This window comes from Silene latifolia, chromosome 2 (assembly GCF_048544455.1).
Source record: "Silene latifolia isolate original U9 population chromosome 2, ASM4854445v1, whole genome shotgun sequence".
In the NCBI taxonomy this organism is placed as follows: Eukaryota; Viridiplantae; Streptophyta; class Magnoliopsida; order Caryophyllales; family Caryophyllaceae; genus Silene; species Silene latifolia.
In genome coordinates this window covers 20967024-20978926 of record NC_133527.1, presented here as the reverse complement: position 1 = coordinate 20978926, position 11903 = coordinate 20967024, and the positions used below count along the sequence as shown (strand labels likewise).

General features: G+C 39.4%; 1 protein-coding gene across 1 annotated transcript; it reads left to right on the top strand.

Annotated features, from left to right (window-relative positions):
• Positions 1–4451: 4451 nt before the first annotated feature.
• LOC141642419 (BTB/POZ and MATH domain-containing protein 2-like) lies at positions 4452–11858 on the top strand. The gene is made up of 4 exons (XM_074451212.1): positions 4452–5381; positions 8756–9104; positions 10509–10785; positions 11432–11858. The coding sequence occupies exons 1-4, from the start codon at positions 4975–4977 to the stop codon at positions 11614–11616; spliced, it is 1218 nt and encodes a 405-aa protein (XP_074307313.1). The 5' UTR covers positions 4452–4974; the 3' UTR covers positions 11617–11858.
• Positions 11859–11903: the final 45 nt, after the last annotated feature.

The following is an 11903-nucleotide window of genomic DNA, read 5'->3' as shown; positions in this document are numbered from 1 at the left end:
TTGTCTGCGGTCCGATTCTTTCCACTGTTTACAGGTTTTGCGGACGCAGATGTGAGTAGTATGTCTTTACTAGATGTTCAGCATGTTTGTCTTCGGCTTTTCTTACGGTATCTGAGTTACTTGCTTTATGGGAGACATGATAGGAGCAAGGCATCTTCTTTGGAGTTCTTGATATTAGCTAGCTACCTCAACCCGTTTCAGGAAGCTACTTTACAGTTTTCTCCCCCTGCACTCGTTTGCCAGGCCCTTGACCGCATGACTGGGCGGTATTCTGATTTTGATTGCGGTGCCATTATTACTAGAATTGCTAGAGTCTTGTGTGATTTTGAGGGGAATGACCCTTATGAGCCGATGGATGACCATGAGCCGTTGGTAGATGATGACCACCTGCGCTATGACATCTCTTACCTTGACATTCGGGGTGGGAAGGATCATTATTGGAAGGTCTATGGTCAGTCTTATATGCTTTTGCCTAATGATCGGTTGCCGGCTATTGAGCCTCTTGAGGAGAGTACAGCTAGAGTGAGACCTGCCCCAGTCACATATCTTATTCCTGAGGATCTTCTAGTTACTTTTCCTGGCTCTAGTACTACTACTACTACTACTATTGGTGGGCGTCGGAGACGTCGTCAGCCTGATACTCATTTGCCTGGTTCTTACCATCCCCGTCCTCCTCCTCCTCTTACAGCCTTTCCTTCCCATGGTTATCATTTTGACCCAGTACTAGCGAGGGAGGTGAGGACCCATGAGGGTATTAACACCACTTTGACTGAGCGGCGTTTGTGGGAGTAGATGGAGGCTGTTACTCTTGCTGGGGGGGGGGCAATACACGGGTACTTCTCCGAGCTACTACACCACACCTGGTGATGACAGCCGTGTTTTTCACCTTTACGGTGTGACCCCTGATGAGTTTGGGCAGTTTAGTATAGAGTATGGTGCCCTGGGCCGTCCCTTTTACACTCATGTTCGTCCTCACCAGCCCACTAGTGTTTTTCCAGAGGATGTGAGTGTTCCTCTGTCGCAGAGAGGGCCTTTTGGCCAGTTTGCAGCTTCTACTTCTGCTGCAGCAGCTTTTCCTGGAGGTGGCCGTTCTATAGGGCGTGGTCGACCAGCTGGCCGTACTAGAGGTCGTGGGGGTCGAGTTCAGGACCCTGAGTTGTTGGCCATGTTTGAGGAGATTGATGGCTTTGATGAAGACAGTCTTGATGATGATGATGATGATGATGATGGTGCACAGTAGTGACGGCTGGTCACTACCTCCCTCACTTCCCAGCTGGTTTGGGGGAGACTTTGCTACACAGCTGGTATTATCTTTCTTTGTTTATTTTATTGCATTTTTTATTTTCCCCTCTTCCCTTTGTTAGTAGTGTCTCATATGTTGCTGGATTTTCTGTGTGATTGCTATGCTGTAGGCGTCACAATGAGGACACTGTGACATTTAGGTTTGGGGGAGAGTATTTATTTATGTTATGTGTTTATTTATTGTTGTATGTGTTAAAAAAAATCCATAAAAATTGAAAACTTATAAATACAAAAACATGTTTTTATTTATTTAGAGTCGAGTCTTGGTGAATTGATTAGTAATGATGATAATTTGCTTTATCTTTGTATTTGAATCCCGTTTAGTTATCCATGTACATTGTTTTGACCTGTTAGCTATGATAAACAAAGCTCTTAACTCAAGTCTTGACCGTCACAATATGCCTTATGCCGAGTAAATTTGACTAAATTTTGTCGGTAAACCACTTAAATTTCTGTGGTCTTTAGAGCTTCCTAGGCCAGGAACATTAATAAACTGGTCTCATTTGTTATTTAGGCTAAAGAGTGTGGTCTCCTTGTGGAATATGTAATATCAAACTGCATAAGTGTGACATTAGTTTCTTAGCTTTTTGCGCATTCATATGATTGAGTACATGAGGAAAGGTAATTCTTATTGTTCAAATATGCCATACACTACCCTGTTTTGTTAAGCCCGTTTGAACCATGTAGCCATTTCATATCTTATTTCATAACTACATTCCAGAATTTGCTTATCTTTTCGGGACAGCCGCAGTTGCTTGAGTCTTATATTGTTATAGCTACTTTGGTTGGGTTGGGACTTTTATGTCATGTGGGTAGTAGCTAACTTTTTGTAGCAATTGTGTGACCTCCTATGTTGAAAAAGAATATTATGAAGCAAAGAAAAAAAAAGAAAAAAAAGAAAAAAAATCGAAAAATCCGAAAAAGAAAAAAAAGAGAGAAAAAGAGAAAAGAAATTGCTTCATCAGTTTTGTTAGGAGGTCATAAGTGGTAAATGCTAGAGTCTAATGCACTTTTGGAGAGTTTTTATATTCTCTCATATGTTCTCAAAGATGAGATAATTTCTCTAGTTGGATGGTTGTGTTATATTTTATTAGATGTGGTTATTAGTCTAGCGCTGCGACTACCGTCTTAGCCTCACATATCTATATGTGCTTTTGCACAAACCACTTCTATACCCATGCCCATTTGCCACCATTCCGTCCTCGATTCATGTACTTAGTCTATGTTGTGAATACGCATTAGTTGGAGAAATTACTATCACATTAGATTGCATGCATGTTTCATAAGTTGAGTGAGTGTCTTTATTCTTTCTATCTTACATATATCTCACCCCTTATGAGTGCATGAGTGAAACCGCGAGAATCCAACAAAATTGTCTTACAAGGTTGAAAAGCATTTGGCTGAGTCTCGGTATCATGTTACATCTTGAGTTGAGCTACGTTAATCTATTACCCGTACCTTTGAATTTGTTTTATTGGTACAATTTTTGGTCATTACTTTGTTATAGATATGGATAGCTGGGATTTGTATATGCCTAGACATTTGTTCTGAGTTATTCATTCACCATTTGTATGTTAGTCTTTTGTATGATTTGAGTGCTTTGCTTGAGGACAAGCAAAGGTTTGGTTTGGGGGAGTTTGATGTACCACTTTTATATACACTTTTATAACTCCTTTCATACCATTTTATATACCGTTTTCGTGCCTTTATGTCATTTATATGCCCTTTTATAGCGAATTGTCGATACTGCCGCTATTTTACGTTTTAATGCAGAAATGACGCATTATGAGGATAATTGAGCTAAGATGAGCATTGCGGATATGGCATAATGGAATACACGAAGCATGACACGGGAAACGAGGTGACTTGAAGATTAGAAGTGAAGGAAAGACGAGAACAAGCTCGTGAAGTTGGTTCCTCGATCGAGTCCACTAAGGCTCGATCGAGTAATCGTCCTCGATCGAGTGCTGCTAGGCTCGATCGAGGATCCTTGCTGTCAGATTTATTTCCGTATTTTCCTAAAACACTTATTTTGTAATATAAATTCTAAACTCGTAGATTATTATTAGGTTACGCTTTATTTTACTTAAGACGGCTGAAAACTCTCTTTAGCTTGGATTTCTAGTTCTTAATCTTTCCTTGTTGCTACGGTACTAATCATTCTTCATTAATTATTCATTCTAGTTTTATGCTCTTAATTAGTTGTTGTTATTTCATATCATTAATCATGCTTTCAATTATTATTATTGCTGTTGTTAAATTTGTTATGAGTAGCTAAACTCCCCATCTAGGATGAAGGGGATTTAGGTAAATTAGAAAGGGGATTATTAATTGATTGCTAGTAATATTGCTTAAGTTATCGTTTGATTATTGTTCTTCTTCTAGTTAATTAATTTAGGCCTGAATTGTTAACTAGTGTAGCGAATTAATACTTTCACCGACAGGGTTAGAATTAATATAGGCTGCGATAATCAAATAGATTGTGTCTAATTATAGCGATTGCATGTTAGAATCGATCTAAAGGACATAAACAGAATTAATCAATCTTGTGACCTTATGTAACTTGATAGACCTAGCAATTGATTAAGAGACCCCATATAATTGACCTAGTGAACCGGAAATCCTAGACCTTTAATATTATTGTTATAAACCTTTTAATTACTCGTTATTAGTTGATACATAACAAACAAACCAAAAAACCCCAAGAAACGGTTACGTTAAGACGATCTAAATATTAGCAAACTGATTATTACCGTCTCCCTGTGGATTCGATACCTGTCTTACCGCTAGTTATTTTGTTAGTAACTGAGATAGATTTATTTTGATATTGGTTATACGACTTTAGCCTTATCAGCTATCTTTAAAGTGCAATCCAAAAATATACTCCCTCTCATCCACACCAAAGGTTACATTGACTTTATCACACTTGTCGAAACGTGTTTTGCAACTGAATATATTTAGTTATAGCTTATTAAAAATTTGACATTCCTATAGAATTTATAACGATAAACCAAATAAGATATTACATGACTATATTTTCTCTTATAGTTAAAAATAATATGAAAGATTCTCTACGACCATAAATAGTGTCAAAAAGTCAATGTAACTTTTGGTCTGGATAAAAGGGAGTATAATCTCTAACTGCCGACCTGTGTTTGAACGAATGCCGGTTCAGCTTTCCGATTGTTTTTTCCGGAATTCGAGTTCGCTTCTCGAGGTCCAGTATTCTAATTTTCATCCGCATATAAGTACATAATCTCTAACTGCCGACCTGCGTTTCTGGGAAAAGGTTCTGCTGCTATCATAATCAGCACGTAATTGAAACTACGGAGACGGAACGTTTCAATTCCACTTATTTTCCCCAATTTCAAAAACCCTATTTTTTCACATTCACCCCTAAAACATCATCCATCAATCTACATTTCTCTGATCAATTCGTCATACTTTGCTCAATTTCTACAATCCTAGCAACAATCGACCTTTTTTTCACAACTTAATTTGAATTTCAGTTGGATTTCTAGGGTTTCAATTCCATCCTTTTCCCAGCTTCAAAAACCCTAATTTCTCCAAATCATTCCAAAATTTATCCAATTATATTCATCATTCTTCGATCAATCTCTTAAATTCTCCCGAAAAATTAACCCTTTTCTGTGAAACCGTAACTACAATTTGATGGAAATTTCTAGGGTTTATGGACAACCATCATTGCCTAACTCGTCATCGGAACTGACCTCATCAATTGCTAGAATCAATACCTCAGACGGAAGCCATGAATTCAGAATCACAGGGTATTCGCTGTCGAAAGGGCTCGGAATTGGCAAGTATATAGCTTCAGATACGTTCATGGTGGGAGGTTATCTTTGGGCAATTTACTTTTATCCTGATGGGAAGAGTCCTGAGGACAATGCCAATTATGTTTCGCTTTTTATCGCGCTTGCGAACGAGGGGACCGATGTTAGGGCGTTGTTTGAGCTCAAGCTTGAGGATCAAAGTGGGAAGAATAATCATAAGGTTTATTCGCATTTTGGACGGCCTCTCGAAACTGGTCCCTACACGCTTAAATACCGCGGCAGTATGTGGTATGCTTGGTTGTTTTCTTTTTTGGATGTTTTTGTAAATTTTGTAAATTTAGATTCATAATTTGTTGTATAAACTTTGTAGCATGAGTTAGCCTTACATGAAGCGGTTTCATCATCAAAAGACGTCAGGCAAACCCGTTTACCCCGTGATTAAACCTATACTGTTGATGATAAGTTAGTACATGACTCATCTGACGAAGATACTTTTGTGTGAGACTGTCTCTTTTCAGAGAGCGGCCCTGTTCTTTTGGGCTTAATTTTAGCTCATTTTAGATTAGGACCATTCAACTCAGGTGTGGTGAGGTTGGGTCAGGTCAATTATAATTGTTATAGTTCACCGGTTTAGGTCAGGTCGGATCCATTAAGTTTAGTTTATCAAATTTCAGTCCTATAGATTAAGCTCAGTTCGTCAAATTTCAGTCCAAAAGAATAGAGCCTTAGGGTAGTGCCTTAGTGTGGCACCGCGGTGTTATTAGGCAGAAATGTGCTGAGAGTGGAACATAGTTTGCTGCCTAATGGCTAAGCTTTTGAATTGTTAATGTTGAGTGTGAGTGAAGTTTTGAGGGGGGGTTTAACGAATTTGATGATATGTTATAATGGTGTATCATAATTGTTGGAACTTGTTAGAATAAGAGATTAAGAGGCATGTTATCATGATCGCCATGATAGTTGTGGTTCTGATCACTTTGCTTAGATGGTCAAAAACTCAAACCTTGGTAAGACTCTAGGGCGCGTTTAGTTGCTTAATTGATTTGGGGGGTTCTGCAAAAGGAATGGGAATGGAATATAATTCCTCAATTCCCTTAATTGATGTTTGGTTGCTTCATTTTCCGACTCCCTTAACCCATTTATGAGAATTGCTTTACCCCAATACCTTCAAATCCATTCCCTTACTCCCAGAGGTTTCCAAAACCCTTTTATCATTCCCTCCACTGCCCTGCAATATCCACCACCGGCACCCGTGTCAGCGGTGTCACCCTCACCCGGCTACTGGCGACTTCGCCTACCCCAACTTACCCATCCTTGTTGACGTGCCCCTCCCTCCCTCCCTCTTTCCCAGCCTCTCCTCCCCTATCCCATAACCACTACTCAAATCCTTAAAATTCATTTGCGATGAGAATGTACTATGGATGATATGTTATAATGGTGTGCTGTCATAATAGATTACTAGTAGGGAGTCTTGCCATGAGAATGTACTATGGATATAAGTTTTGATGGACTTTTGGCTGAGACTTATGGCAGCAAGAGTAAGTAGGTATACAACTGATAGTTTATATCTCCTTTTATTAAGTCCATCTCTGCTGGTGCAGCATTTCCCATGTTTGGTTAGTAGTAGTAAGTGGAAGAGAAACATTAAAATAAGCTAAGGAGGTGTTTGGTTGTGGGGTTTCAGGAAAGGGAATGAGAATCATTCCCTTACGTGATGTTTGTTTACCCAAAATTTCCATTCCCTTTAACCAAGTAACCAACCACCACGACCCATTACCATCGTCAACATTCACCAACACCCCCTCACCACCAGACCGCCGGCGACCCCTCCTGTACCAATCATGTCGGCGCCGGCCTCTGATGCAGCAGCCTCGACAGTCGACCCCAGCCCCCGAACAACCCCCTCCTCATAAATCACTCTCTTCGGAATCTCCACCAACCCCCACAATCACCACTCCCAACCCCCGAAATCTCTTCCCCCGCCCTTAAAAACACTAGAGGTGGTGTTATTAAGAGTGGGAGAGGAGATTTCGGCGGTTAGGGGTGGTGGTTGTGGAGAATGGTGAGGGTTTCGAAGGTTGTGCAGGGATGTTGACGGACACAATTGAGGTGACAGGAAGGTGCGCCGGCGACAGTGGGGGTATGTCGGCGTTTGAGGTGGTTTAGGGTCTAGGGTGGAGTTTTGGGGGGGGGGGGGCTTGGTGGTTTTTGGATTATCAGTATGAGTTGGTTTTTTAAGCATTCTTTTTCATATTTTCAACCAAGATAGAATATCGAAGGGAAACTCATTCCTTTCCCTTCGTATGTCGGCGTTTGAGGTGGTTTAGGGTCTAGGGTGGAGTTTGGGGGGGGGGGGGGGGTGGTTTTTGGATTATCAGTATGAGTTGGGTTTTTAAGCATTCTTTTTCATATTTTCAACCAAGATAGAATATCGAAGGGAAACTCATTCCTTTCCCTTCGTTTCCCTTTCCGATTCCCTAGAGCGAACCAAACGCCCCCTAAATAATATAGTATGATGCTTCTGGATCAATAGAATAAAAGCGATAGAGGGACGAAAATGTTCCAGATTGTTTTAAGGGGTGTAGGATGGGTGTTATCCACAGTGGACTTATAAGAAATTGAACTCGTAAAGAAGGAAGACATTTGTTGATGATCGTATTTCTCAAATAAGGAGGGGGATTTTGAGCTAAAAGCGAATCAACAAGATTTACACTGAAGTATAAGTGATGGTGCAGGTCTTCAAATGAAATGGAAACCAACATGTCATTAATTTTCTCCCATATACATATATCGGGCAAGTTTATGTGGAGAGTTGTGCGTGTGTGTGTGTGGGGGGGGGGGGGGGGTTGAAGAGATGCAACGGAAAAGAACGCGCTTGAAAAATTAAGATGGAGGAAGAAAAGTAATACATCACTTTGAGCGGTTACAAGGGTGTTTAATCTAGTTTGATAGATCTTCGCTTTGAACATTTTGGAGAGATGAGCAACTTGAGTCGTCATCTTAATTTTTCACATTTGTTGCCCAGCCTTGCCTTGTCTTAAGATAACTAGCAAAATAAGATATCAAATCTCGGTCAGTGGAATCTCGGTTTGAGACATGCCTCAAAATCAGTTGTCTGGGCTTGATCTCTATTGTCGTTGCCATCAATGTGTATGATACCACCCTAAAAGACAGATTTGGCCAACTTATAAACCTCCAAGTGTTTGCAGAATTGATTTTGACTCAGTTTAACAATTGCTCATGTGTCAATGTATCATAGAACTTGTACTTATCGAGTTAAGTGAAGAGATTGGGGAGTGAGTAATTTCTGTTTGAGCTTTTCATGAGTGCAGAGAGTGAGGAATGAGTAGTCCCAAAGAGTGATTGTGACAGAGTGCTTAACAAGGGACAATTGACCGACTATATGTCAAGCCGACCCCAAATTATTCTAGGGCTAAGCTTTGTAGTTGTTGTACTTTTAGTATCAACAAAGATTTGCCTCATTTAAGAAAAAGACCTTGAAGTTATGTACACCTGAGTAATCTACTTGTTACCGTTTTTCTTTTTGTTTACTGTTGAAAGTTTTAGTTGGTTGGCTGCTGCTTTCTAAAGTTATGGCGTCATTTTTCATTCATTGGTCTTGAGGCCTTCTGTCAAGCTTGCATTTGACCTTTTTTATTTCCCAGGGGCTATAAACGCTTTTTTAGGAGAACATCACTGGAGTCCTCTGATTTCCTTAAAGATGACTGTCTTGTGATCACCGGCACTGTTGGTGTGGTCAAATCTCATACTGAGGGACCAAAATTATATTCTTTTTCAGTTCCTCCGTCAGATATTGGTAAACAGTTTGGGCAACTTCTAGAAAGCAAGATTGGTACTGATGTAACTTTTGAAGTTGACGGTGAGATCTTTGCTGGACACTGTGTAGTTCTGGCAGCACGGTCACCTGTGTTCAAAGCGCAGTTTTTTGGCCCAATGAGGGAGAAAAGTATGAATTTCATAAAGATTGAAGACATGGAAGCTCCAGTTTTCAAGGTGTGTTTCTATGACTTAGCTGTATTTTATTTTTGTTCTTTGTACTGTGAGCTGGGCCATGTTCTTTGGATGTCTTGTTTGTTTTCTCGTCTTTGTGCTATCTCTACTCTCTTTCTATGTTCTGACCTTGCTTGAAAGTCTCAAGCAGTTGATGGAAATATCTAGTCTGATAGACCTCCTTTTCAGGGTTAAGCGCAGTGCTTGGTGGGCAGCAGGATGTTTATCAGTAGCAGGTTTACCTTTAAAGATACACACTGACATTCTACAGACTTCCATACTCAATTTAGGTATCTTATAATGTAGCATGCTCTAGGACTTGTGTGTTTGTAGGTAAAGATACACACTAACATTCTATGCTTTGGTCCCAAAATGATTTGAGGTTGGGTAATGGAATCTATTGATGGGGCCGTTAATATATGAGGTAGGATATTAATGACACGGTAAAAACTGAAGAGAAAAGGTTGAAAGTACATCAAATATGAGGAAACATTTTGAACTAGAGTTATTAAAAGGCAACAAAAAAAGGTCAAAATCTATACGGAACAAAGCTAGGAAGAACCACTTAGACAAAAAAAAGTCACCTCATCTTCCACACAAATTCTTGACTCTATTTCCTCTACCCTTGTCCGTGATGACTATGCACTTGGACATTTCATTTTTAATCCAAAAACATGTGAACATTTCACACAATAGCTGAGTCAGATACCTATACACTCACTCATGTCGGATACTTCTTCACAAGCGTGAGTAATAAGAAGCGATTAGTGTCTGCACATTGAGCTTTTCTATGATAGGATGTGCAACAAACATGTGTTTATTCTGGTGAACCTTCTTGATAGGCGTCTTACAGAGGCACCCACCCTTGTCCTGAAGAAGCAATTATACAGGATGGCTAATACACTAACTAGTAACTATCCATTTGTTCTAGTCCACATTTGACTGCTACCAGCATTTCCTTAGCAAAAATGAATATGCTTCTCTTCGTTATTTGTTCAGGGTTTGGTGCCTTAATATCCTATGGCTTGTCTTACTCCCACTCTTCATATTGTCTCGCATACCCATGTCTAACAATCAACACCCGACACGGGATGAGACTTGGTCACTTGACTTTATACCAATAACATGTGATATTTTCATAAGTTAGCCAAGTTCGGCACTTTGACATGTATTTGTGTCGGATACTTTTAACCTAGACTGAGAAACATAGCTAATATAGCAAGCTCGTCTTGAAAAGTTAAGGTAGTAATCAACATCTTTGGCTGTTAGGCGCTTAGCATCTCTGTTTTTTGCTGCAAGAATAGTGTAAGCCAATAGATTAATTTCCGGTTCTGTAGATTGTCTGTTAACTGTAGATAATGTCGTCTTTCGTTGACTTTCTAATATTTGTTTTTGTATGACTTTCAGGCTTTACTGCATTTCATATATTGGGATGAGTTGCCAGAGATGTATGAGCTTACTGGTTTGAATTCTAAAGGGGCTTCAACCTTAATGGCTCAGCATATGCTTGCTGCTGCAGACCGTTATGGACTTGAAAGGCTTAAACTTCTGTGCGAGTTTAAACTCTGTGAAGATATTGCAATAAACACTGTTGCAACAACTTTAGCCCTGGCTGAACAGCATCATTGTGTACAACTAAAATCGAATTGCCTAAAGTTCATTGCACTACGTGAAAATTTGAGAGGTAAAATTTGTATGAAATCGTGCAATTTCTATGTTCCTTTATTTTGTCCAAATATCTTTTTTGGGATGTTTATTGATAACTTCCAGTTGCATTTTTGGAAACTACTTTCATCGACCACATTTTCCATCCACTACTTAAGTCATATTAGAAGAGAGAATTAAACAGGGATATTATTGTACCCGGGGCTTTTTTTTTGCTGTGTTTCTGAAATCTTTTGCCGCTTGTTTTAGAAGATAGACTGTATCATATAAACAGAGGGAACTCATTTTTCAAGACTTTAGTAGCAAATAGTCGTCTATCTAAATTCTAAACAAATGATAGTGGCTGTGTCTCCTCTTAATTAATACTTCTATACTTCTCTTAGCAGCAGATGTAAACTGTGCATGCCATTAACAATTGGATCAATTGTTACACACTACTTTCTAAGCACCGACTTTTCTGTGCCCGTGAGTTTTGGTCGAGACGTGAGACCAACACAAATCTCTATATACATTTTTCTTTTAGTTATGTAGCTATGAGATGGTTTCGCACTAAGATTCTCTTGTAAAAGTTCTAGTTAGGGAAATGCTGCATCTGCATTGTAACTGGGTCATTATAATACTCTTCTTTTACTAATCAGCTTACTGAAATGAGTAATGTGTTTCAGCTGTGATGCAAACGGATGGTTTTGAGTATCTGAAAGCAAGCTGCCCATCAGTCATTTCCGAACTACTCAATTGCGTAGCAAGATTGACCGAGCATTCCAAACCGTCTCTCATGTACATAAATGGCAGTAGTATGATTGATGGTGGTGACATAAATGGTAGAAGAGTGAAGCCGAGGTTATACTGACTCCATATTTTTTTCCAAATTTATAATTAGGTTTTTAGACATTACTTTCTGGGGTTCTAGTACATGCGAGAATTACTTCGGAACTTAATACTATAGCGTCAACCGTCTAGTCTTTCGGCTTGGATTCTCAGGTGCTGGGCTGGAACTTGAATGTGAAAGTGTATATGGTTACCTGGAATCTATACTGCATGTCTGCATCTATAGTTAGCCCCATTATTGAATTTGCTCGATTTTTAGACCAATTAATTTGTTATTTTATCTGCTGATGCTTTACAATTAAACAGACA

What these genes read in the sequence shown, in the direction of transcription:
- LOC141642419 (XM_074451212.1), top strand. Translation starts at nt 4,975, where the DNA reads ATGGAAATTTCTAGGGTTTATGGACAACCATCATTGCCTAACTCGTCA. An exon ending in AAATACCGCGGCAGTATGTG is followed by an intron (nt 5,382 to 8,755) that starts GTATGCTTGGTT and finishes TTTATTTCCCAG; the next exon opens with GGGCTATAAACGCTTTTTTA. An exon ending in TGGAAGCTCCAGTTTTCAAG is followed by an intron (nt 9,105 to 10,508) that starts GTGTGTTTCTAT and finishes TATGACTTTCAG; the next exon opens with GCTTTACTGCATTTCATATA.